Source organism: Indicator indicator, chromosome 10 (assembly GCF_027791375.1).
Source record: "Indicator indicator isolate 239-I01 chromosome 10, UM_Iind_1.1, whole genome shotgun sequence".
Taxonomy (NCBI): Eukaryota; Metazoa; Chordata; class Aves; order Piciformes; family Indicatoridae; genus Indicator; species Indicator indicator.
Genome location: NC_072019.1, coordinates 30331235 through 30357223, shown reverse-complemented (window position 1 = coordinate 30357223; position 25989 = coordinate 30331235). Strand labels below are relative to the sequence as shown.

Below are 25989 nucleotides of genomic sequence, written 5' to 3'. Positions count from 1 at the left end.
TCTTTTTTTAAATGGAAAATCAGAATTTTCAAGGAGAAACAAACACCTTTTACAAATATAAACATTTTAACCTAAAATGAAACTTTGCAATACAACCCAAGCATTGAACAGCTGAGAGGTGTCCCTGCCTGTGACGGGGAGGCTGGAGTGGATGATCTCTGAGGTCCAACCCAATCTAAGGCATCCCATGATTCTGTGAGGTGATGGATACAGTACCTTTAGCTTTATGATTTCAGGGTTGTACTGCACAGCATCTCCCCACTCCTGCATCAGGGTTGCTGTGGGCAGGCCTTTGTAAGCCAAGGTGGTGATGTGCTCGCTTGCTCCGCCACGAACGAGGGCGATGAAGTCTTCCACAAACTGCTTCTTGGAGGTGATGTCTGCAAAAATACGTTCAGGAAGTGGCCAACTCTGTTCACGGTGTGTTTGTGTGGACTGGGGTTGAGATACAAGCTAAAAGCAAATCACCCTTGTGCATGACCTAGTCCACAGAGAGGGCAAAGGAAAGAGGTCACAGAATCAGCCAGGTTGGAAGAGACCTCCAAGACCGTCAAGTCCAAGCGATCTGCTCAAACTTTGTGGAGAAAAATTAAAGACATAGTTGTAAGCTATCACACCCAACCCTATCTAATCAACCAGACCATGGCACTGAGTGCCTCCTCCAGGCTTTGCTTAAACACCTCCAGGGACTTCGACCCCACCACCTCCCTGGACAGCCCACTCCAATGGGCAATCTCTCCCTCTGGGAAGAACTTCTAAGAACTTCTTAGAACTTCTTTCTAAGATCTTCTTAGAACTTCTAAGGTCTTCTTAGAACTTCTTTCTAAGGTCAAGCCTAAACTTCCCCCTGCACAGCTTGAGACTGTGTCCTCTTGTTCTGTTGCTGGTTGCCTGGGAGAAGAGACCAAACCCCACCTGGCTACAACCTCCCTTCAGGTAGTTGTAGACAGCAATGAGGTCTCCCCTGAACCTCCTCTTCTCCAGGCTAAACACCCCCAGCTCCCTCAGCCTCTCCTCATAGGGTTTGTGCTCCAGTCCCCTCACCAGCTTTTTTGCCCTTCTCTGGATACAAGAAGTCACAAGTGGTGGTCACAAGTGGTGGTCACAAGTGGTGGTCACAAGTGGTGCACACCTACATGTCCCTGTGCCTCTCCCACTCCCTTGCAGCAATATCCCCATCCTCCTCTCCTTCACTCTATCTCTCCTCCTAAATTTCTCCCCCATGGTTATAAGCTTGCCAGGTCCTTGCACAGCCTGATGCTCCTCACCACCATGAACATTGCCCGGGCCCCTTTCAGTGCACCCTCCTCCCACTGCTACACCCCTGGCTTCCCATATGTCCTACGAGCCTCCCACAACACCATGACCTCCCTGGCTCCCCATTTGGGCATTTTTGGGTTAAAAAGGAGCATCTCAGGCTGCTCTGCTGAGGGGTGGGTGCATTGCTAACACAGCACCAGCCAGGTGGGTAATGCTTGACCTGTTCCTGCGTTCTCCTGGGCCACTGAGCAGATATTTCTTCTTTACCCAGCAAAGAAAACCTTGCTTGAGACATCTCCATTTCTGTTTTGAGCTTGGCTGGGGTTAGCCAGCAGACTTTAAAGTGACTGTGAGGGAGTGGAGAATTACTTCAGGCAGGCAAGATCACAAAAATCTTCTTTTCATTACAACAAAGGCTAGAAATTAAATGGCAAGAATGTTTCATGCTTACCTCCAACCTCTTTTAAAAGGGATTTACAGCCAGCTGCAGTTATTCCAAGGCTCCCATAGACATCATAAATCCTGACACCAATGTTAAAGCCACGCTGTGCACATTTCTGGACATCACTCAGAGAATAACCTGAAAAACACAGCAGAAAACTGCAGCCTTTTCACACCACTTTCTGATGGCTTCTGTCCACCTACACAGAAAATGGGAGCTGAGAAATATTATTCCTTTGGGAAAAACAGGAAAGATGAAGAAGACTTTTTTTTTTTTTGCTTTTTTGGATATTTAACAGATCTCTGTGGAATGAAATCTCTACACTTTTCAGATCTCTGGAAGTGCAAATGCAAGGTAGTTGCTGAAAGAGGAGGTCTTCAGGTACCAACTCTGCTGTCCTGCAGAGCTTCAATGTTTGGGAGCCTCACCTGGGACTTCAACACCAAATATCTTTGACAAAGGACTACCCCATGACCCATCCCCATCCCTAGAAGTCAGGATTTTTAAGAAGAAACCTTTTTGGGGGAGGATATTTAACAGATCTCTATGGAATGAAACCTCCACACTTTCCAAAACTCTGGAACTCTGGAAATGCAAATGCAAGGTGATTGCTGAAAGAGGAGGTCTTTGGGTACCAACTATGCTGTTCTGTAGATCTGTAATGGTTGGGAGCCTTGCCTGGGACTTCAACACCAAACATCTTTGACAATGGACTACTCATTCCCAGAAGCCAGGATTTTAAAGACAGTGACAGATGAAGCAGCTTCTCCTCCCTTTGCTACCTCATCTCCAATACTTGCTGCCAGAAGAGCCTCAGGTGATTCGTGAAAGGCTCTCCATGAAGCTCTACTATGTTTTTTCTCCTGCTACATAAGAATTTGCCCTTAAAATCTATAAATCCTTTCTATGTCCTTCCCCAAAATCCTTCTTCAAATGTCTTGCTGTCCTTTTACTCAAAAATATTTAAGTGGTTATCATGGTAAAAGAACAGATGTGACTCTCCAGAACCTCTTTTCATCATTCTCCGATCGTTGCTGTAATCCTCCACACTTCCTGAATCCTTCAGTGTTTTAGCTGAAGGCATGTCTTGATGGCAAAACTGTTTCCATGAGCTGATAACACAAAAATCACTGCATGGCTGTCCTGTTCTCATGTCCTTCTCATACATCTGATATTGGCCAGTTTCTAGACCTAGAATCACAAAACTGGCTTGGTTGGAAGAGACCTTTAAGATGATCAAGTCCAACCATTAACCCAGCACTGTCAGGGCACCACTAAACCATGGCCCTCAGCACCACATCTGCAATTTCACAGACACTAGACTGAATCACACTCCTGGACATGTTGCTGTGTGATCTGCTCTAGGTGATCCTGCTCTAGCAGGGGGGGTTGGACTGGATGATCTTCAGAGGTCACTTCCAACCCCTACCATTCTGTGAAAAGCAGACTTGATTTCCAGCACAGACAGTGCAAACATGATGATGGATTTGATTACTTGATACCAAACCCTGGGGAGAACTTACAGCCCTGCTCACCACCAGGGAGAGCATGGAAATGTTGGTACTACTCCAGGATCCTGATCTGGGCCAGCAGATGCTGTTATGTAGGTAGCATTTCACAGGATCATAGAACTGTTGGAAAAGACCTCTAACAACATCACGGCCATTAAACTATGTCCTGAAGTGCCATATCTACTCATCTTCTGAACACCTCCAGGAATGGTGACTCCAGCACTGCTCTGGGCAGACCATTCCAATCTTTCAGAACCCTTTCAGTGAAGAAATGTTTCCTAATATCCAGCCTGAACCTCCCCTGGTGCAGCTTGGAACCATTTCCTCTGGTCCTGTCACTTGTCATCAAGGAGAAGAGGCTGCTCCCTTCTCACTCTATCCTCCCTTCAGTAGCTGTAGAGAGCAATGAGGTCTCCCCTCAGCCTCCTCTTCTCCAGGTTGAACATCCCCAGCTCTCTCAGCTGCTCCTCACAGGCCAGGTGCCCCAGGCCCCTCTCCAGCCTCATTGCTCTTCTCTGGACACACTCCAGCCCCTCAATGCCCTTCCTGTAGTGAGGGGCCCAGAACTGAACACAACACTCGAGGTGTGGTCTCACCAGTGCTGAGTACAGGGGGATGGTCACCTCTCTGGTCCTGCTGGCCACAAACAGCCCAAGCAAGCATGGCTTGGGATGGGACAGTACTAACGTTGTGAGCATCTGAAATCTGAGCCTAAATTCTCTCCCTCTGGGCTGTATCTCTCACTACAGGAGAAGCAGCTTCCTAGAGAGCAGAAGAGCAAACAGCCTGAGCATCCCACCACCACCAGACAGCAGAGGCAGCTACTCATTGCCATGCCAATGCATAAATATGAGAGGGCAGCTATTGATTAATGCCACCTGGCTCACTCTCTCCTCCACAACTATCATCATCCCTCACAGAAAAGGAAGCCAGAGCCAAAGAGCAGGAGCAATGTCAGGCACAAAAGTCACCCAGCAAATTATTTACTGCTTCCTACACGCTGGAAAAGCTCTGGAGGCTAAAGGTGTTTCAGAACTGTCATTTGAAGGCGATGGCAAAAGAACTGAGGTGAAGGTTTTCACGGCGAACAAAAGCGTTGAGCTACACAATTCTCATTCATCTCAACATCTTGTCAGCCTCCAAAACATGTCAGCTAAAATCCTTGCTACAGGGCCCTGGGTTGTCAACTGGCAGCACCCCACAGCCTGAGATGTAGATGAAACCAGTGAGCTGAGCACGCTTTGCAAAGCAGGCTCCTCATTCACTGCCATAAAGCACTTCCGCTCCCATGTTCTTTCCCGCAGGCTTTCTTCCTGATGTTACTGACTCCTTGTGGCCAGGAAGGCCAACGGTATCCTGGGGTGGATTAGAAGGGCTGTGGTTAGTAGGTCCAGAGAGGTTCTCCTGACCCTCCGTTCTGCCCTGATGAGGGCCCACCTGGAATACTGTGTCCAGTTCTGGGCCCCTCAGTTCAAGAAGGACCTCAGGGAACTGCTTGAAAGAGTCCAGCACAGAGCCACAAAGATGCTGAAGGCATCAGTGGAACATTTCCCTGCTGAGGACAGGCTGAGACCTGGGGCTCTTTAGCTTGGAGAGGAGGAGCCTGGGGGGTGACCTCATTCATGTTTATCAAGATGTGCAGGGCAGTGTGAGGAGGACAGAGCCAGGCTCTGCTCAGTGATGTCCAATGATAGGACAAGGGGCAATGGGTGCAAGCTGGAGTAGAGGAGGTGCCACAGGAATATAAGGAAAAAAAATTTCACTGAGGGTGGCAGAGCCCTGGAACAGGCTGCCCAGGGAGGTTGTGTAGTCTCCTTCCCTGGAGATATTCAAAACCCCCCTGGATGTGTTCCTGTGTGACCTGCCCTGGGTGACCCTGCTCTGGCAGGGGGATTGGACTCACCCCCTTCCACCCCCTAACATTCTGTGTGATTCAGTTTTTCTTCCATCACCTCTCAGACCTGAACCATCACTGGGTACTTGCAGAGGGATTTTCACAGAATCAACCAGGCTGGAAAAGGCCTCAGAGATCATCAAGCCCAACCTATTACCTAATACCTAACACCTCCTGACAACTAAACCATGGCTCCAAGCACCACATCCAAGCTTTTCTTGAACACTTCCAGGGATGGTGACTCCACCACCTCCCTGGGCAGCACATTCCACTGGCCAATTACTCTTTCTGTGAAGAACTTTCCCACTAGAACACTGGCCCCCCCAGTTTTCTCAGCACCATCAGAAGCACATACCTGCCTTCTGGAGCTCATCGCTGTTCATGACTAAAGTATACTCATAGATCCCCCCAACGGTAGCCTCGGTGATGTAATGGGTCCCATAGTCTCTGTAGAGCTCTCTGTACTCCCCATAGCTGTACTCCAGAGGGAGCTGATGGAGTCTCTGCAGGAACTCATAGTGCAGCATCAAGGCTCGGGGCTTCAGCTTGTAAGTGGCCACAGCCAGCTCAGAACGAGCATGAATGAATTTGCTGGACTGCATGGGATGTAGGGACACAAAAGAGTCCAGGAGTGAGGGCTGGGTGCCATTGCTGTGGCCACACATAGCTGTTTTAGAGTCAACAATTCAATTCACAGAATCATAGAACCAGCCAGGTTGGAAAAGACCTCAGAGATCATCAAGTCCAACCTATTACCTAATACCTAACACCTCCTGACAACTAAACCATGGCTCCAAGTGCCACATCCAAGCTTTTTCTGAACACCTCCAGGGATGGTGAGTCCACCACCTCCCTGGGCAGCACATTCCAATGGCCAATTACTCCTTCTGGGAAGAACTTCCTCCTCACCTCGAGCCTGGCACAGCTTGAGACTGTGTCCTCTTGTTCTGGTGCTGGTTGCCTGGGAGAAGAGACCAACCCCCACCTGGCCACAACCTCCCTCCAGGTAGTTGTAGACAGCAATGAGGTCTGCCCTGAGCCTCCTCTTCTCCAGGCTAAACACCCCCAGCTCCCTCAACCTCTCCTCACAGGGTTTGTGCTCCAGACCCCTCCCCAGCTTCGTTGCCCTTCTCTGGACATGTTCAAGTTCATGCTGGTCAGGAGAGAATCATAGAATCATGGAATCATTTTGGTTGGAAAAGACCTTTAAGATCCTTGAGTCCAACCATGACTTCTCAGAGTCTGCAGCTGGAAACCTTTAAATTTAGCAAACCCAAAACTTTTAGAAGTAAAGTTTCTGAAAATCTGGGTTCTGACTGGGACTAGAGAAGGAAGCAGGAAGGGGGAGAGATGTCCATTACAGGTTAAGTAATGGCTGGGACTTGGAAAAAGGCAGGCTCCAGGCTCTGCTCTGACTGACCAGAACACAAGCAGCATCCCATGAGACTGCTCTACCCCTAATAATGCTGAGCAGCCTTTGCCTCTCACAAGCTCTCTCCTGGAAAATCCTGAATCATCCTGATTCAGGCCATTCTCTGGCTGATCCAAAGGAATCACAAAATCACTATGGTTGGAAAAGACCTTTAAGATCACCAAGTCCAACCATTATCTAACTTCAGCAGGGCCACTACAACACCATATCCTTGAGCACCACATCTAGATGGTCTCTGCAGCCAGTCAAAGCCCACCTGGATACTGTCCTGTGCAACCTGCTCTGGGAGACCCTCCTTTAGCCATGGGTTTGGACTAGATGATCTCCAGAGGACCCCTTCGAACCCCTGTCAGCCTGTGATTTCAGAGGTGGGGTGGGTTGAAATTATCCCCCAACATAAAATTGCCAGAGCAGCTCAGTTGGAAGTAAACAAAGCTGTTTTTTACAAGCACACTACAATCTAGAAACATGGAATGCAATGAATATGTACAAAATACACAATATTTACAATTTATAAGCAACACAAGAACCCCCCTGGACAAAACCAGGGGGTTACCAACAGCTTCCCCTCCCTTCCCCCCCTTTTTCCCTGTACACAGGACAAGAAAAAAAAAAGGAGAAAAGCAGAGAGGAGCTTATTAGTACTCAGCCACAACAAAGAATGCAGCCAAGGTCAGCAACGGCCAAGCAAAAGCCACCAGCTAGTACCAGCTAGAGCAAAGAAGCTGAAAACAGAAAGAGTAAGTTTACACAACTAACTTGATGTCAGTTTTCAGACCAATGGGATTAGTTAGACCTTATCATTATTTCCCCTTTTATACCCAATGGTAATTTATTGACATTCTACCACTTTCTGTACAAGATCTGTGGAAAATTTTCTAGGCACAGCCTGAAACTGCCACAAGAGGTTAGGCAGAGCAGTTCCTGGCTGATGGGTGAATGGAAAAGGTCCTGGCTGCTATAAACACAAGTAAGGGGGTGTTGTGGCCTCAGTGAAGGCTTAAGCCATGCAAACTGCAAAAGGAGGAAAGATTTCATTTATCCCAGTCATGGCTGCTGATGTGATGCTGAGGATCAAACTGATACACACAGAGAGGCAGAGGATGCATTAAGCAGAGAATTAAGTGGAGCAATGCTTACAGTTGAAGAAAATCTTTTCATCCTCTGAATGAACTTCTTGAACCTGTTGTCGTTGGAGTTGTAACCCAGTTCAAACACTTGTGGTATTTTTATACCAAAGCTGAAGCTAGACTGCGAAGCTTTTGCCTTCAGGACACTGCTTTCATAATCTGAGTAGGAGTCATACTCAGTCATTGTAAATTCATATTTGCCTTTGGTCTAAACAGAGAGCAAAAAAAAAAAAAAACCCAACACATTTAATTTCCTGCACAGCGATTGTATACCTGAAGCATGGGGAAGGAATACAGGTGCAAATATACTTGTGAATTCATGCTTGCCCTTTGAAGATGAAAAGCCTTGTCTAATTGCAAAAGCACTATTATTATCAACACTGGTACTTCAAGAATACTACATTTGCAGCAGCAGGGAAAGCTCCTGTCTCCTCCATACTGCCAGGACCTCCGGCGTTTACTTACCGTGTCAAGCTGATGCAAAGAAGGTGAAATCTTAAACAAAGGCATCAATTAAAGCATGAATTCTGAAAGGAAGAAAGGTTTCCTAGCAGGCAACACTCAAAAATATGTCAAGAGCATTCAAAATATATAGTATTTGAAACAGAGCTTGGATGCACCATGGAAATGATCTTCCACACAAAGCAAATGGTGTGCTGCTAAATCCGAGGCTGTTGCACAAAGGGCAGCTGCCCAGGATGGCTCTTAAGGCACTCCACAATCCTGCCTAACATCAAGCTCCCCATGCCCACTGGGTGGCTCTCAGGCCCTCCTGGACAGAAGGCATCAAGAAGGTTAGGCTCAGTTTTTGCACTGACAAAGGGCAAGGGAACACTGCCCTCAATTCCAGTGCACATGGACATCATCATAAGGGGACTTGTCCACCCTCACAGAGTGTGTGGGGTAAGATGACGCTCCAGAAGTGTGGCTAAATTCAGGTCTCATTCCCTTTGGCCTCCTGGATTGTGCAGTTGTTTACGAAGTGATTTAGCACAGAAGCTTTCTCAGTATTGTTACCCTGCAGACAAAGCTGACACGTACCTCTGGTGTGTAGCTTTCAACATTGTACGGCTTCCTGAACCTCGTGTCCATGATATAATGGGGAGAACATCCCCCAGCATAGTACCTGTGATCAAGAACCAACCCTTCCAAGCTGTTTGTGAAGATATTTAACCTGTACATGAAGTATAACAGCAAAAATATTAAGATAAGCATTAGGTTAAAGGTATCAGAATCAACCAACCAGGTTGGAAGAGACCTCTGAGATCATCAAGTCCAAACAATCCCCCAACCCTATCTAATCAACCAGACCATGGCACTAAGTGCCTCATCCAGGCTCCTCTTAAACACCTCCAGGGACCTCCACCTCCACCTCCCTGGGCAGCCCATTCCAAAGGCCAGTCTCTCTTTCTGGGAAGAACTTCTTCCTAAGATCAACCCTAAACTTCCCCCTACACAGATTGAGACTGGCAAAAGGTTGTTTTGTCTGGCTGAGAGTTCCTCATTTCATACTACTTGATTTTGAAACCCCTAAAGGGATTTTTCCCCCTCTTTTAGTGTCCAATGAAGCCAGTTGCTCCAGAAAAAAATGACTAAAAAGAAAACAAAAGACAGAGCCAGATGTTGACACAGTGCTGAATATAAGGAGCAACTTTCACCACCTAGCCATGAATTGTATCAGAGCATTCCTGCCACCAGCACAGGCAGCTTCTGTAGCCTTTACTGGAACTCTCTTTGGGAAAGCAGAACAAACTGCACCAGCCAAGCCCCCACTCTATCAGGCTGCCCACCCTGAGCATCCCCCAAACATCTGCAGTAGCATTGAGCAGAATTTCCAAAGGCAGGTTTGCCAACCCATGTCACCAGTTGAGGCTAAGTTTTAATTCACAGCTTTTTGGTTTAGTTTATCAGTGACAGCCTTTGCCAGGTTGGTCAATGATCAACCAGAGGTCAGTAGGTTGGAGTAAAAATTGTCAGGGAACAATCATAGAATGGCTTAGGTTGGGAGAGACCTTAGGGATCATCTACTCCAACCTTCCCACCATGGGCAGGGATGCCTCTCAAGAATGAAAGTACTCAAGCAATGCTTCAACTAATCCTTAAAATCACTGGGAAGCTTTCCTTTGATTTTGGTGGTGGATGGACAATGATCTTAGCCTCTCTGCTCTGAGAAAGGATGTAGCATTGCAGCCTTTTTAGATGAGGGGATTAAATTTCACCATTTGCTTTTCCTATTGCTCTTGGTGGGATCTTGTTGTTCACTGTCAGGACACTCTCACATCACCCCCGTGGCACACAGCCGAGGATGTGGCATTCACCTCCAAACCCACACCCAAATAATGACTCTTGTCATTAGATACCTGAAGGGATCCTACAGGAAGGCTGCAGAGGGACTTTTCATCAGGGTGTCTGGAGACAGGACAAGGGGGAATGGTTTGAAGCTGAGGGAGAGCAGGGTTAGACTGGAGCTGAGGAAGAAGTTCTTCAGTAGGAGGGTGCTGAGACTCTGGAATAGGCTGAGAGGTTGTGGCTGCCTCCTGCCTGGGAGTGTTCAAAGCCAGGTTGGCTGAGACCTTGAGCCTAGTTGAGAGGCATCCCTAGCCATGGTGGGGAGGTTGGAGTAGATGATCTCTGAGGTCCCTTCCAACCTGAGTCATTCTCTGATTCTATGAAACTTCAGCAAAAAGAAAGATATATTGCTAACAGCCCATGTCATGTCCCTATTAGTGTTCCCAGTCTCTGTTAGATCTCTCTCTCTCCTTATTTTGGGGAGAGGGACTCACATGATAATGACTCTGAAGCTCTAAAATATTAACTCTAATTTTAGAACAATCTGAAAAGAGAGGAAGTCCACTCTAAGCAAATTAGAGAGCAATTGCAGCTTCAAAGAGATGAGAAGCATGTTCCTGTAATTGTCCAACATTATTTTTAATTTTGATTAAACTCAGAAGTACAAAGCATTAGCAGTGGCATGTGCAGCAGCCCTATCTCCAGAGAATGAAGAAATTAGAATTTCTTCCTTGCAGTAGGATTTTTTTCCTTTTTCTTTTCCTTTTTTTTTTTTTTTGTTAATGTAAAAGCATTTTTTTTCCACGCTGAATGAGACAAAGCTCTCTTCACACAGTCCCAGCTTACAGAAAGTCGCCAGAATCTTTGCCTATAAAAGTTGGATCAGTTCTGACTTGGATTTGAATGCCCAGAAAGCTGCCATGCACACAGGTTATGCCTACCACACTCATACACAGGACACAAATTCTACCACCTCTCGTTGGCATAGAAGAAATCCAGGAAATGGTGACTCCCTCCCCAAACCAACACTGTGCAAAATACAAACCCATAGCTGGGTTCAGATCTGAGGCATTGCAGGGTGCTGATTTAAGTCACTTTATAATGAGTGGTATAAAATGATCTATTACCCTCGGATTGTAACAAACCTTCCTTTGCTTTTGTTGCAAAACCATGGCTTGAAATAGTCCCCTAAAGGTCAGCACACTCCTGCTCCCCACAGACTGAGTTAGGACGAAGTTTACCTCTCACTAGCCCAAGTTGCTCAAGGCCTCATCCAACCTGACTTTGATGTGTACAGGCTGAGAGAGCTGGGGATGTTCAGCGTGGAGAACAGAAGGCTCCAGGGAGACCTTAGAGCAGCCTTGCAGTACCTGAAGGGCTGCAGGAGAGGTGGGGAGGGACTTTTCACAAGGACCTGCAGTGACAGGACCAGGGGCAGTGGCTTTGAGCTGGAAGAGGGGGGACTGAGACTGGAGATGAGGAAGAAATTCTTGACAGTGAGGGTGGGGAGACACTGGAACAGGTTGCCAGACCTGTCTAAAATAATCAGAATATCAAAGCTCTCCCACTAATTAATTGCAGTGCAAATTAAAGTGCCTGTAGACATTAGAGAAACATTTGGTGCAGACACCTTCCTCTTCACTCCCCGGTTTTGGCCACACAAAAGGCATGCACAGGCTCTTGCAGGACATACTTGCAAGCTGAGCTGATGATCTGCACAGGCTGCACAAGTCTTCCTGGTACCTCTGGGATTTACACTCACCTCATCTCACTCCAAAAGACTCATGGAGTGAACAAAGATTTTCCCAGCAGACTTTGGATCAGGACTCTGTTGGATCACAGTTGGATCAGAGGTTGGAAGGGACCTCAAGAGATCATCAGGTCCAACCCCCCTGCCAGAGCAGGATCACTTAGGGTAGTCTGCACAGGAATGCATCCAGGTGGGTTTGGAAATGCTCCAGAGAAGGAGACTCCACAACCCCCTGGGCAGCCTGTTCCAGTGCTCTGTCACCCTCACTGCAAAGAAGTTTCTCCTCATGTTGAGCTGAAATCTTCTCTGTTCCAGTCTGAACCCATTGTTCCTTGTCTTATCACTGTGAACCACCCAAAAGAGCCTGGCCCCCTCCACTTGACACCCACCCCTCAGCTATTGATAGACATTGATCAGATCCCCTCTCAGTATTCTCTTCTCCAGACTAAACTAACTCACTCAACTCTTGCTGGATCCATACAGTGTGCATGTAGCCAGATAAGATCATTCCCACCCTTCAGTAGGAAAACATCTCATGAAGGTCACCAACTTACCCTTTTGCTAGATTCTCTATTCCCCAGTATTGCTCCATCTTCTGGTTGCATTTTTTAAACACTTTTTTGCAGTTTCTTTCATCTGAGAAGTCCCCACAGTCATCATCCCCATTACAGAGCAGCCTCCGAGTGATGCATCTCCCTAGGATGGAGGGTGTTGGTTACTTAGAAACTCACCTGGAGTGCTGCATCCAGCTCTGGTGCCCTCAGTAGAAAAAAAAACATGGACCTGATGGAGAGGGTCCTGAGGAGGGCCACAAAATGATCAGGGAGCTGGAGTTGTTCAGCTTGAGGACAGGCTGCTATGAGGACAGGCTGAGGGAGAAGGAGAAGGAGAAGGAGAAGGAGAAGGAGAAGGAGAAGGAGAAGGAGAAGGAGAAGGAGAAGGAGAAGGAGAAGGAGAAGGAGAAGGAGAAGGAGAAGGAGAAGGAGAAGGAGAAGGAGAAGGAGAAGGAGAAGGAGAAGGAGAAGGAGAAGGAGAAGGAGGAGGAGGAGAAGGAGGAGGAGGAGAAGAAGGAGGAGGAGAAGAAGGAGGAGAAAGAGAGTCCAGGGGGACCTAATAGTGACCTTCTAGTAACTGAAGGGGGCTACAAGAAGGCTGCAGAGGGACTGTTTGCAAGGGCCTGCAGTGATAAGACAAGGGGCAGTGGTTTGAAATGAGGGAAGAGGAGATTCAGGTTGGATGTTAGGAACAAGTTCTGCACCAGGAGAGTGGTGGAACACTGGAACAGGTTGCCCAGGGAGGCATCTGGAGCCTCATCCCTGGAGATAGTCAAGGGCAGGTACGACAGGGCTCTGGACAACCTGATCTAATGGAAGATGTCCCTCCTGACTGCAGGGGCGTTGGGCTAGATGACTTTTGGAGGTCCCTTCCAACCCAGCCCATTCTATGATTGAGTGATGGCACCTGAGCAACTCCACTTTTCACTCTGCAAGTCCTTACCCGTAAGTGCACAGAGGAAACCTTCACAGCTGACTTTACTCCTGCAGGGACTGTTTGTGGCACAGCCTTGGCTTTCTCTGTCAGAGTAATCACAGGGATCTCCACCGAACTGAGAGGGTTGTTCCAAGAGGGCAAATCTGTACTGCAATGAAACCAACAAAAAAATATTGACTGGAGTGGAGAGAAATTGTGAATTTCACGCTTCCTTAGTTTAAAAAATAAAAACCAACCAAACAACAACAAAAAAAACCAAACAAACACAAAACTTGGTGCTGGGGAGATGTGATCTAAGAGTACTGTCAGAGAACAAAACCCCAGAAGCGTCAGCACAGAAGCGTGATGCCGGTAACGTGCCTCCTTTCTAAGGTTTCTGATCCGTGACAGCTTTAATTCTGCTCAGGAAGGATGGAGGACTGGAAGGGATGAAGGAAAGTTTGCTCTCCTATGACAGTTTGTTTAAATGAGCCTGACAAGGCAGCCCAGGCATTTGCAAGAGGCAGGAAGGATTCGGTTACATCTTCTCTCCTGCAATTAGCGCTGGTAACGACGTCCCTTGTTATTTTCTGTCAGTGTATTTACTTGGCCCTCTGCATCATTAGGAATTTTTTTTCCGCCCACAATACTGCTGTGAAGCAGTCAATTACTCTGTCCAATATGTTAGCCCTCCTTTCCCTCCCCCCCCTTTTAAGCTTTTAAGATTAACTCTTTGAGATGAAGCTTTGCTCTTCCCGGCTCCCATCATTGGCTTACTCCCGCTTTAGTCTGGGAATGGCTTCCCCACTGTTTAGAAGAGGTCCCTCTAGCAATGAGAATTTTGCTCTTCACACTATTGGGATCATTACTTCTGTTTGAAGGGGCTTCTCAGGTAGAAAAGGTTCTTTGGCAGACAAGAAAAAGCAACTTAATCCTGAGAGGCAGCACCGAGTGTCTCCAGATCCCACAGGGGACCATCAGTGAGGATGGTGCCTCACACCACAGCTGGAATTGAAGAACTTGGCTTGGGCAAAGGCCCTACAAAGCCTGGGCTTCCCACCTGTGTTTTCCCCAAGCCTGGGCTTATACCTTCTCAGAGTAGCAAGGGAGCCTGGAAAGTACAGGAGTTACTGGGGGTGGCAAGTGGAAGAGCTGTAAGTCCTCTGAAAGCAAAAGCCTACAGTCTCACTGTGCAGAGCCCTCCTCGGCCACCCTCCACAGTTTGCCCAGCCCCACAAAAAGACAAGGCTTGGGGGAGGTCATGCCTCCTGATTTCTCAAGCTTCCTGGCCAGACCACAAACACTCACCCTTTTCTTCTGGCAAGGATCACAGCTGCTCCAGGAGGACCAGGCAGAGAGCACACAGTCGCGGGGCTGTGGCAGGTTGCTCACAGACCGGGCATGCCTGCTGCTGGCCACAGTCTCCTTGGTGCCACCAAGGCAAAGGGATTCATTTCCAGCACTGAAATCCAGCAACACAACAGCTTCAGGGTGTGAGATCACTGAGCTGTTAGGACAGAGGACCTTGGCCCATACCTCTGCAAAACCACAGAGAACTAACATTTCACAGAATCACAGAAACATTCAGGTTGGAAGAGATCCTCAAGATCACCAACTCCAACCCAGAACTCACCTCTACAAGGTTCACCCCTAAAACAGATCCCCAAGCACCACATCCAAACAACCTTGAAACACATCCAGGGCTGCTGACTCAACCACCTCCCTGGGCAGCACATTCCAATCCCTGACCACTCCTGCTGGGAAAAATTTTTTCCTAATGTCCAGTCTAAACCTACCCAGTTGTAGCTTGAAGCTGTTCCCTCTTGTTCTATCACTAATGACCTGTGAGAAGAGACCAGCACCAGCCTCTCCACAAGGTCCTTTCAGGTAGTTGTAGACAGCCATGAGGTCTCCCCTCAGCCTCCTCTTTCCAAACTAACCATTCCCAGCTCCTTCAGTCTCTCTTCATCAGATTTCATCTCCAGGCCCCTCCCCAGCTTTGTTTCCCTCCTCTGCACTGGCTGCCCGTGCACCTCCACATCTCTCCTGTTTAGAGGTGCCCAAAACTGGACACAATACTCAAGGTGTGGCCTCACCAGAGCTGAGTCCCAGGGGACAATCACCTCCCTGCTCCTGCTGGACGCAGCATTTCTAATCCCAGCCAGGATGCCATTGGCTTTCTTGGCCACCTGGGCACACTTCTGGCTCCTCTTCAGTTGCTTGTCCATTAGAACCCCCAGGCCTCTTCCTGCCAGACAGCTCTCTAGCCTCACTTCCCCAGGCCTGTAGCGTGGCTTGGGGTTGTTGTGACCCAAGTACAGGACCTGGCACTTGGCCTTGTTGAAGCTCATCCTGTTGATGCTGGCCATGGATCCAATCTATCCAAGTCCCTCTGTAGAGCCTCCCTACCCTGGTGCAGATCAACACTGCCACCTAACTTGGTGTCATCTGCAAATCTACTCAACCCATGCCCCACCAACCTGGGCCTCATCTCAAGCTGTGCAAATCAGCTGGCCAAGTGGCCAGCAGTAAAACCTGCACCACCAGTTGCTGCCCTTGCCCCATTGCTCTGTGGTGCTTGCTGGACAGGCAGCACTTTGGTACTTCATTGCCATACACGATACACAGCTCCAAGGTTGGACACCTCCATGACAAACCAGTCACAAAGCAAAGGGCTGGAGTGCCCTCAGCAGTTCTGAAACCCAGGCTTAAGCATTTCCCTTGGCCCAGCAGCCCTTTTATTTTCTCAAGCTGACCAAACCCATCAGTCTTAGACTCTATTCATGGTTCACAACAGCAAGTCATTAACCCATTATTCCCATCCATCCCAGTAATGAACCTGAACCCTAAATGTGAGCCTTTTCTCTTCACCCCAGCCCCTCTCTCATCCTTTCATGTAACAACTGTCTCCAAGGTTTCCACCATGCTGCAGCTAAAATGCTGCCTGCTCTTTGGGTGGATCCAGCACTTCTGATTAAATCCTGGCCCAAGACAAATGCTTCCTTCTAGCACCTTAATCTATGTGGGAAGCTTTAGTAAAGTGTTGACAATTAGTTTCTTTTCATACCCACTTTGACAGCAGCATTCCCAACCCTTCCACCAGCATCAGCTGAAGCTCTGGGTATGATTTAGTGCCTGCCAAGGGGCTCCCATGGTGGCATATTAAAAATCACACAGAATAAAGGAATTACAAAAGCTCATCAGCTTGCTGATCCAAGGAATCAGAGCTCTGAGTTCAGAGAACAGTGGAAAAATATGGTTAGATTGGAAAGCCTACAGTCATTGACTGACCACAGTCCTTGGGAAGAGCAAAATCCATCAAGTCTGCAGAGAAAGAAACTGTCAGCCAGATTCTTGCCATTCATGCACTCAAAGAAAACAAAGCCCTGTCTCTCCAGCACACTCTTGGGCAGCTAGCATGGGAGGAGGCTGCATGGTGCACAGGATCACAGGATGTTAGGGGTTGGAAGGGACCTCAGGAGATCATTAAGTCCACCCCCCCCTGCCAGAGCAGGACCATAGAATCTAGTGCAGGTCACACAGGAATGCATCCAGGTGGGTCTTGAAAGTCTCCAGAGAAGGAGACAACTCCACAACCTCTCTGGGGAGCCTGATCCAGTGCTCCATGACCCTGTGCAAACACAGTTCCAACAGTACAACATGACCATGGCCATTTGCTGTCTCAGGTTTATCAGATCATAGAATCATAGAATCAGTCAGGGTTGGAAGGGACCACAAGGATCATCTAGTTCCAACCCCCCTGCCATGAGCAGAGACACCTCACATGATGAGCTTTCTCTTCTAAAGGCAGGCACATGGCACCATGTTAACTTCCAAACGATGTCTTTTGCTGTTCACCAGAAATGGCTTCAGATAGCAATTGTCATAGAATCATAGTATGGCTTGAGTTGGAAGGGACCATAAAGATCATCTACCTAGTTCCAACCCTCCTGCCATGGGCAGGGACACCTTCCACTAAATCAGCTTGCTCAAAAGCCTCATCCACCTTGGTCTTAAACACTTACAGGGATGAGGCATCCACAACTTCCCTGGGCAACCTGTTCCAGTGTTCCACCTCCCTCATAGTAAAGAACTTATTAATGCCCAGTCTAAATCTATCCTGCTTTATTTTCAAACCATTGCCCTTGTATAGGACAGAGTTCCTCTCCAGCTTTCCTGTAGGCCCCTTTCAGGTACCAGAAGGCTGCTATTAGGTCTCCCTGGAGCCTTCTCTTCTCCAGGCTTAACAGCCCCAGTTCCCTCAGCCTGTCCTCTCAGGAGAGATGCTCCAGCCCCCTGATATCTCTGTGGCCTCCTCTGGACCCTCTCCAACAGATCCATGTCCTTCTTGTGTTGGAAGCTCCAATTATGTGCTGTGCAACACGACAGCAGAGAGTTTGCACTGATTTTTCCCTCTTTATCCTATCACCTTGAGGACATGGCTTCAGAAAGGTTCACTTACCCAAAGCAATGAAGGGTTTGGATGCTGAGAGTGGCACAAAGCAGCAGCAGTTTGAAGGGGTACAGAGCAGACGTGGTGTGTGCTGCGCTCATCGCTCCAAGGTACTGTCGGTGCCTCGCAACCACCACCGTTCCCGTTCCCTCTGCCGGGGGTGGGGGGAGGTTGAGAAGGGTTCAAGTAGGAAAAGATAAATTACCAGGTCGTTTTTCCACACTGTAAACAGCAGCTGACCCAGCACCTGGCACATTCACAAGGTAAATGTTGCAATTGTTAGCACACAGCTTTCTGGAGGCAAGCGGGAAGGAAGCAAGGATCTGCCCAGAAGCCATTTACGCTTTCATTTTAATGCTCCTTTCAAGGGACAGGGGAAAATGAATATTTCAACACATGAAACACACTCGAGTCCTGGCAAGGGGGAAGCAAGGAGTAAACTACAGGCAGCTTTCTAGGAACAGAGCACAAAATTTTTTACTTATTTCTGCTTTTCATGCCTGGCTTCCAGAAGGTGGTCAAGCACGAGGCAGAAGCGATCATCTCGTGGCTCAAGGAAAGCCTTCATCCCTGAGAGTGCCCTGTGCTGCCCCTCACTGGGACTCAGATTCATGCTGCAAGGGAGGACAAGAGCCCCAGCCCTGGCTGGGTCCTTCCATAGAAATTCTCTGCTCCACATACTCAAAGTCTTGAGTCCATGGAACCAAGACCTGTCAGAGTACCAAATTAAATGTCTTGGGGTTTTCTAGCTACTACGTTGAGTCATTGTCTCTCTTAAATGGGACCTAACTGTGTCCAGTTCTGGGCCCCTCAATTCAAGAGAGATGTTGAGGTATTGGAATGTGTCCAGAGTAGGGTAACAAAGCTGGGGAGGGGCCTGGAACACAAACCCTTTGAGGAGAGGCTGAGGGAGCTGGGGGTGTTTAGCATGGAGAAGAGGAGGTTCAGGGGAGACCTCATTGCTGTCTACAACTACCTGAAGGGAGGTTGTAGCCAGGTGGGGGTTGGTCTCTTCTCCCAGGCAACCAGCACCAGAACAAGAGGACACAGTCTCAAGTTGTGCCAGGGGAGGTATAGGCTGGATGTTAGGAGGAAGTTCTTTACAGATAGAGAGATTGGCCATTGGAATGTGCTGCCCAGGGAGGTGGTGGAGTCACTGTCCCTGGAGATGTTCAAGAGAAGACTGGATGAGGCACTTAGTGTCAAGGTCTGGTTGATAGGACTGGGTGATGGGTTGGACTGGATGACCTTGGAGGTCTCTTCCAACCTGGTTGATTCTATCATTCTATGATTCTAACCAGGGAGAGAACTTACTGATTCCCCTCAGTTCAGTTGGGCTTTCAAAGACAGATCAGGATCTTCAAAACCTTATAGAATTACCCTTTGGTCACCTTCACAGCCAGTCCTTCTCACTTCAGGTATTGCTTTTTGGTTCCTGAGGCACAACACTCTTTCCTTTCCTTTTCCTTAACCTACAATAAGCATTTTAGAGGGAGAAAAATTCTCTGAACCTGTGCTTCCCTGTACAAAACAAGGAATCTCACTGAGTTTTCCCACCCTTCCTCTTGCTGGCCAAGCAGAGGTTCTTTGAAGAGATGCAGTGTGGCTCCGTGATGTTTTTAGACAGCACAAGCTCTCACCCTGGAATAAGTCTCCGAGTGCTTCAACGACACATTTTAAGTTGCCCATTATAGGAATGATGGATGCTATATATATAAAATTAATTGCATTCACTAACAACAGAACAAACCTGAGAACCTCAGCAGCATGACTTGACCAAGTGCCACACCACTTAATGCGTCCTAGTCACCTTACAAATGACATCAGTCTGGCTGTGGAGCCATGGCTCTGCAAAATAAGCAACTGGCTGCTGCATCTTTCTAGTTTGGCAGCTTGATAGGAACAATTTAACACAGAGAAGCACATTAACTGAATCCTTGTAGGAATCTGCTCCAGATAAAATGATTGGACTTCAGACAGCCAGTTTTTTCAACCAGAATTACTGGCTGAACTGCCCTCTAGACACAGAGGACAAACTGTCAGGAAAGATGGCTTAGGCTTGTGCAAAGCTTTCTGTTTGGGCCTTTTTTTGACCTTTTTTTTTGGGTTCAAATAACTTTGCCCCAGAGCAGACCCAAGATGTGCCTATGTGATACAGCTTGCTCAACCCTTGACACAATTGATTTAGCTGTTAATCATTTGTCCATGGCAAAATAAACCCAGAAAAGGCCCCTCCATATGTGAGACCTTTGCTGCCTGGGAAATTCAGTTACACTTCCAATATCTCAAGAGCAGCAACAAAGAAGCTGTGATTGTAAGCACAGAGCACCCTCTGTATTTACCTGCAAACCAGGACAGTCATCCTGCTGTGTGAAGATCTCAAGGCCACCTGCTCCTGTTTGCTGCTTGCCTCCATTTTCCTGCCTCTCACCACACACATCTCAGTGAACGTAAAAACCATTAAGGTTGGAAAAGACCTCTAAGATCAAGTCCAACTGTCAACCCAGCATCCTCATGTCCACTAAACCATGGCCAAAGGTCCATGGCTACACATTTTTTTTAACACCTCCATGGGTGGTGACTCCATCACCTCCCTGAGCAGCCCCTTCCAATGCTTGCCTGGTCCTGTATTAGCAGAAATTAATCAGGTTAGAACAGGAGCAGGGACCCAAGAGACTTACTTCATTTCCTACATGTTCTCACACTTTTCAGAGAGACCTGGGAAGCAAAATCAGGTTTTCCACATAATTTCTAATCTGGTTTAATTGGAGGTAGGCCTTAACATACAAAATGTATGAGAAAAGCCACAGCCTGTTTTCTGCTTCCTTGCAGTTTGAGGCTGCCAGTCCATGGATTAGAGAGAAGATCTCCTTTTAGCACTGCCTGTGTCCTCTTTCCCCAGTCTTGTTCCTTCTTCACTGTTGACTCCAATAGCTGTGGCTGTCTGCTGAGCTGGTTTTAAGTCCCAAAGCACTTAGCACTGAGCACCACTCTAAGTCACTGAACCTGGGGTTCCTCACAGCTGAAAATGAAGCCTCACCGAGCATCCAGCACGACCACCAAGCTTGCAAGTGCAACACATCCTTTGCAGAGTTTCTAACACCAACCTAAGTTTGTGACCCCTTGTTCCCAAGCAAATAAGACCCACACACCTTCAACATGTTCTCAAATGGCAGTTTTCTGTGCAAAGAAACACTAAGAAACACATCAGGAGTGAAAGGCTCCTCCTGGGAAAGGTTAGAATGGAGCCAGCAAGCAGCTGGTTATAGTGGTTTTGTCAAGAAAAGCTTCTCCTTCTCCTTCTCCTTCTCCTTCTCCTTCTCCTTCTCCTTCTCCTTCTCCTCCTTCTCCTTCTCCTCCTTCTCCTCCTTCTCCTCCTTCTCCTCCTTCTCCTCCTTCTCCTCCTTCTCCTTCTCCTCCTTCTCCTCCTTCTCCTCCTTCTCCTCCTTCTCCTCCTTCTCCTCCTTCTCCTCCTTCTCCTCCTTCTCCTCCTTCTCCTTCTTCTCCTTCTTCTTCTTCTTCTTCTTCTTCTTCTTCTTCTTCTTCTTCTTCTTCTTCTTCTTCTTCTTCTTCTTCTTCTTTTCATTCCCTGCCTCATAACACAATTTCCTTCTGCAAAATGCAACTGGCTCATTCAAAGGTAAGAGGAGGCTTATGATGAAGAACATAAGGTAGCAAATAGATGTGAAAATCACAGAATGGCTTAGGTTGGAAGGGACCTCACAGATCATCTCCCCCAATCTCCCCACTATGGGCAGTAACACCTCTCAACTAGACTGGGCTGCTCAAGGCCTCAGCCAACCTGGGCTTGAACACCCCCAGGGAGGAGGCATCCACAACCTCCCTGGGCAGCCTATTCCAGAGTCTCACCACCCTCCTACTGAAGAACTTCTTCCTAAGCTCCAGTCTAAAATGTACATCTAAGAAACCCTAAGGCATGGTTTCAGGTGGATACTACAACTGACTCCATTGCATCCCCATTTTTGGTGCCAGTATTGTTATTTTCTGGTGGTGACACTGGTCTCTGAAAAGCCCTGGACATAAACAGTCTTAAGTTGTGCCAGGGGAGGTATAGACTGGATATTAGGAGGAAGTTCTTCACAGAGAGAGTGATTGCCCATTGGAATGTGCTGCCCAGGGAGGTGGTGAAGTCACCATCCCTGGAGATGTTCAAGAGAAGACTGGATGAGGCACTTAGTGCCATGGTCTGGTTGATTGGATAGGTTGATGGGTGATAGGTTGGACTGGATGATCTTGGAGGTCTCTTCCAACCTGGCTGATTCTATGATTCTATGAAACTCACCTTGTTGAGCTCAATTCTCCTCTTCTGGCTTTTGAGTCAGTACAAATAACACCTCCTGGTGACTCAGTCCAAATTGGGCACCTAACTCTGAAAGCTCTGTGAAGACAGCAAGACAAGGCTTGCAGCAATGAGCAGCCACAGACATAAAAATCCACTGCCTCCACCATCTGCTCCATCCTCTGCCTCCATCTCCTCTCCAACAGACCTCAAGATACACACACAAACTCATCTTCAGACTAGGAAGAGCATTTGTCAAAGTAAAATTCCAAGGCAGTCAGAGTACAAAGAGCAACACACCTTACAGCACTGTGACTTCTGCTCATTCCTCACACGCCTCGCTTCTGACACCCAGAGCTTGCCTTAGACTCTAATTACTGCTAAAGACAAAGATGCCACAAAAGGTTTTAGCACAGTCGGTACCTGGCAATAGTTCCTCATCATCCTTTCTTTTCACAAATGTCTGAGGCTGAATGGACATTGATTTGCTGCCTGCTGCCTTGGTTTTCTGTTAATCTGTGTGACTTCCTTTTTTTGCTGATGAGTATTTATAGAAGTGGTGCTGTTATGAAATTGGGTTGAAAAGGCAGCAAATAATATCACATCTTAAAAGAGCTTTTTTTTTTTTTAAGAAGTCTGTATCTGAAAGTCCCTTGAATGGGGACAATTTGAGGCTATTCTTCTCATTGAGATTTTTTTTTTTTTTACAGGTGCTGATAAAACATTTGAGGGGTGATAGATGAGGCACAGGGCAAACACATCCACTGAGATAAGACTATTTAAAGCTCTCAAAGCTAATAGCCAGAGAGTCGTTTCACTAATAGACCTGATATTTCCTGCCTCCAGTAGAATAATTTTAGAAAGAGACAGGCAATGGTACAGGCAATCAAGAAATGGTATCAGGATATCTCCCCATATTCCTCACTGTCATGCTGAAATGTATAATTCAGTCTCTTCCCTCTTTCAGACAGCAAGTAAAGCAAGGGAAAAATACCTTTCTTCCTCTTCTTCCTTCCCCATGCCAGCTCTTTGCTTTTTCTTAGCTACTAAAAAAAAAATTAAATTACAAAAATTTAACGGGGCTGATCCTAAATAGCAAATCAGTATGAGAAGAGCAGCTTGTAGAAGACCTCATCAGAAGAGAGCTGACAGAAATACTCTTACAAATCCTGAGTTTTGCAGCAGTAATGTCAAACCAAATCCAGGAACAGGGGGTGAGTCCCATTGACTCCACATCCAGGAGCAGAGCCACATGCAGCAGCGAGAGCAACAGAGCTCACAGAGATGCTTCTGCAGGTGGCCAAGGCTCACACAGCACTCACCCAAACCCTCTGTTTCCCGGTGGCCGTATGGACTTCCACTTTGTCCATTCACCACTGTGCACTTTCCATGTTGGTGTAGAGACACAACTGTAGACAACAGACTCCCAGCTCTGTGGAGAACTGCCAACAGACATCCCCTCCTCAATTCTTTTAAACGATATTTTCCTGACTGTGAACAGCATTTGCCAGCTAGAATAATAAATATGAACCTGACAGGACAGGAGTTGTTTAGAAAGCAAAGCAAGAAAACAGTCAGCAGTGCATGGAAATATCTATCACCACCTAGAGAAAGGAAGAAAGAGGTTAGCTTATCTGTTCCAGCAACTGCCACTCTCTGCTGATTAAAGCACACGAAACATTGCCTTTAATCCAACATAGGCAACTGCAAACTGCATATTCTCAGGCTCTACAATCAATTGCCTTCCCAGAAATCACTGCCAGGGAAAAGAGAGATCTGTCACAGTCCTCACTTCTGCAAAACCACAAGCTGATTCTGCAAACCCTTTGCTAAATAAATTCTCATTACTGCAGGACCTGAGCAAGGCCTTAATTAGCTGTAGTTAAATCAGGACCATCTCTTGAACTAGTTGTGTCTGAGCTGGACACTCTCATACACAACCTAGAGACTCCTGGTGCACTCAAGTGACAGCAACATCAATAAAATGCAGCACAGTAAGAATCAGATCTTCCCCCTCCCTTCTGAACAATGCCAACACACAGCCAGGTTCTTCCTCCTTGGGAGGTATCTGACCATCACTGGACTAAATCTCAAACCTGCTCATTCTGAGTCTTTAAAAGGAGTCTGCAGAACAACTGTGCAACAGGAGCTGATTTTCCTGATTTTTTCAACATCAACCAGCTTCACAGTGGTTCATCAACCAGATGAACACCAACAAGACTACGTTTGGCCTAGGTTGTAAAAAACACATTTCAGTTTAAACTCCATGCTTAGCTGTGGCTTATTTCATTTTAAGTTGACATACTGTAGCCCCAGAGATGATGAAAACCAGAGAGATGATGTTCCTGCTTGCAAGGACACCTGTATACAGAATCAAAATGGCATTAACACAATCATCACAAACAATCCAACAGCCTTTATTCTTAGGTGAGATCCAAGCATTCCAACAACATTCACTGACAAAGGCAATGAATGTTCCAGCATGACCTGCTGGACATTTCTGGTGGAGGAGAAAGGGATCAGGAAGAAGAAATACAATAAAATATAGGTGCACATGTCCATGACTCTCTCTTCTCCTTCTACACAGACACACACTTCTTACCTTTAAATTTCCACGTGGTATCTTGCATACTTGCCTTAATTCCTTGGCAAAGAATGGCACCATTCCATGTCTTTACAACAAGGGTGGTGAAACACTGGCACGGGTTGCCTGGAGAGATTGTAGAAACCTCATCCCTGGGAAACATTTTGGGTCAGGTTGCACAGAGCTCTGAGCAACCTAATCTAGTTGAAGACATCCCTACTCAGCGCAGGGAGGTTGGACTAGATGACCTTTAAAGGCCCCTTCCAACCCACAGCATTTTATGGTTCTATGACCTTTACTGAGAGATCCAACACGTGGTACTGCTGAATATCAAACAATGTTATTCTTTATGTGGCATCAAAGAATTTTACAGCAGCAAAATGATTCTGCCTACCCATTGCCTCCTCCCTGGGGTGTTGAAGGCCAGGTTGGATGAGGCTTTGAGCAGCCAAGTCTAGTTGAGAAGCATCCCTGCCCATGGTGGGGAGGTTGGAGTAGATGATCTCTCAGGTCCCTTCCAACCTGAGCCATTCTAGGATTCCATCCTACACACTGCCCCAAATCAGCAGAAAAGTCCTCCTGATATAAAAAGCGAGCTCATGAATATGTTTTACTGGAGCAAGGCTTTGCTCTCCATTCTGTGGATATCACAGAAAAGTTTGGGGTTTTTCCTCACTTTCACAATGTTTAAATGCACGTTTTCCATTTCAAATCTTACTTGAGGAAGAAAATGTGAGCAAAATGAATTATAGCTTCTCATGCCACCAAGGCATTTGTACCCCTCCAGCTTTGGTAGTGATCTGTCCCAGGAAGGTGTGGTTTTACAGGAGGTGACTAAACAGCAACTGCTTTGGGATGCTCATCCTAAAAGAGGTCCAAACCAGGGAGGCAGCATTTAAAAAGCAACAAGGTAAGTATTTACAAGATAAGCAACACTTAGAATGTTTAGCATCAGGTATTTCCCAAACTGAGGCACTTCTGGGATTTGGTGGTTTGTTTTGTTTTGTTTTGTTTCTTCCCTTCCTTTCCCAGACATTGCAAGCTGAAAAATATTGACCACGACAAGACACCCAACCCTGCGAGCATGGCAGAACTAGCAGGGAAGAGGCAAAAAGCTAGGAACCACACTTACTGAAATGCCACCTTTTTCAAATGTTTTTATTCATAACAGTATTACATGGTGTGTTACAGAAATTAATGGAAGAAGAATTAAAAAAAAAACCAAAACCCCAAAAACCCAAACAACCCAAAACCTCTAAAACTCAGTCGGTTTCTGTGGTTGATGTTGTTGCTGAATGCATCATACATGAAGTTAAAAATAATGTGTCCTTCTATGTTAACAAATGCTTGTTATCTGAGGTAAAGTTAAAGTAGGTTCAGAAATGTACTGCAACAGTCATTTTAGCTTTCTCACCTTTATTAAAAAAATAGGTGTCAGAATGCAGAAAAGAAAAAAAACCAAAAGAATAATGAA

General features: G+C 46.9%; 1 protein-coding gene across 1 annotated transcript in view; it reads right to left on the bottom strand.

The window, feature by feature from the left end:
• The window catches only part of C8B (complement C8 beta chain), a 28996-nt gene extending 11264 nt beyond the window's left edge, over positions 1 to 17732 (bottom strand). The window contains exons 1-9 of the mRNA XM_054384572.1: positions 17641 to 17732; positions 14487 to 14640; positions 13206 to 13347; positions 12263 to 12404; positions 8711 to 8843; positions 7680 to 7877; positions 5463 to 5703; positions 1712 to 1840; positions 217 to 380 (exon numbers count right to left, since the gene is read on the bottom strand). Coding sequence (XP_054240547.1) covers positions 217 to 380; positions 1712 to 1840; positions 5463 to 5703; positions 7680 to 7877; positions 8711 to 8843; positions 12263 to 12404; positions 13206 to 13347; positions 14487 to 14640; positions 17641 to 17732 — 1395 coding nt within the window. The remainder of the gene's footprint in view (positions 1 to 216; positions 381 to 1711; positions 1841 to 5462; positions 5704 to 7679; positions 7878 to 8710; positions 8844 to 12262; positions 12405 to 13205; positions 13348 to 14486; positions 14641 to 17640) is intronic.
• Between the last annotated feature and the right edge of the window lie 8257 nt (positions 17733 to 25989).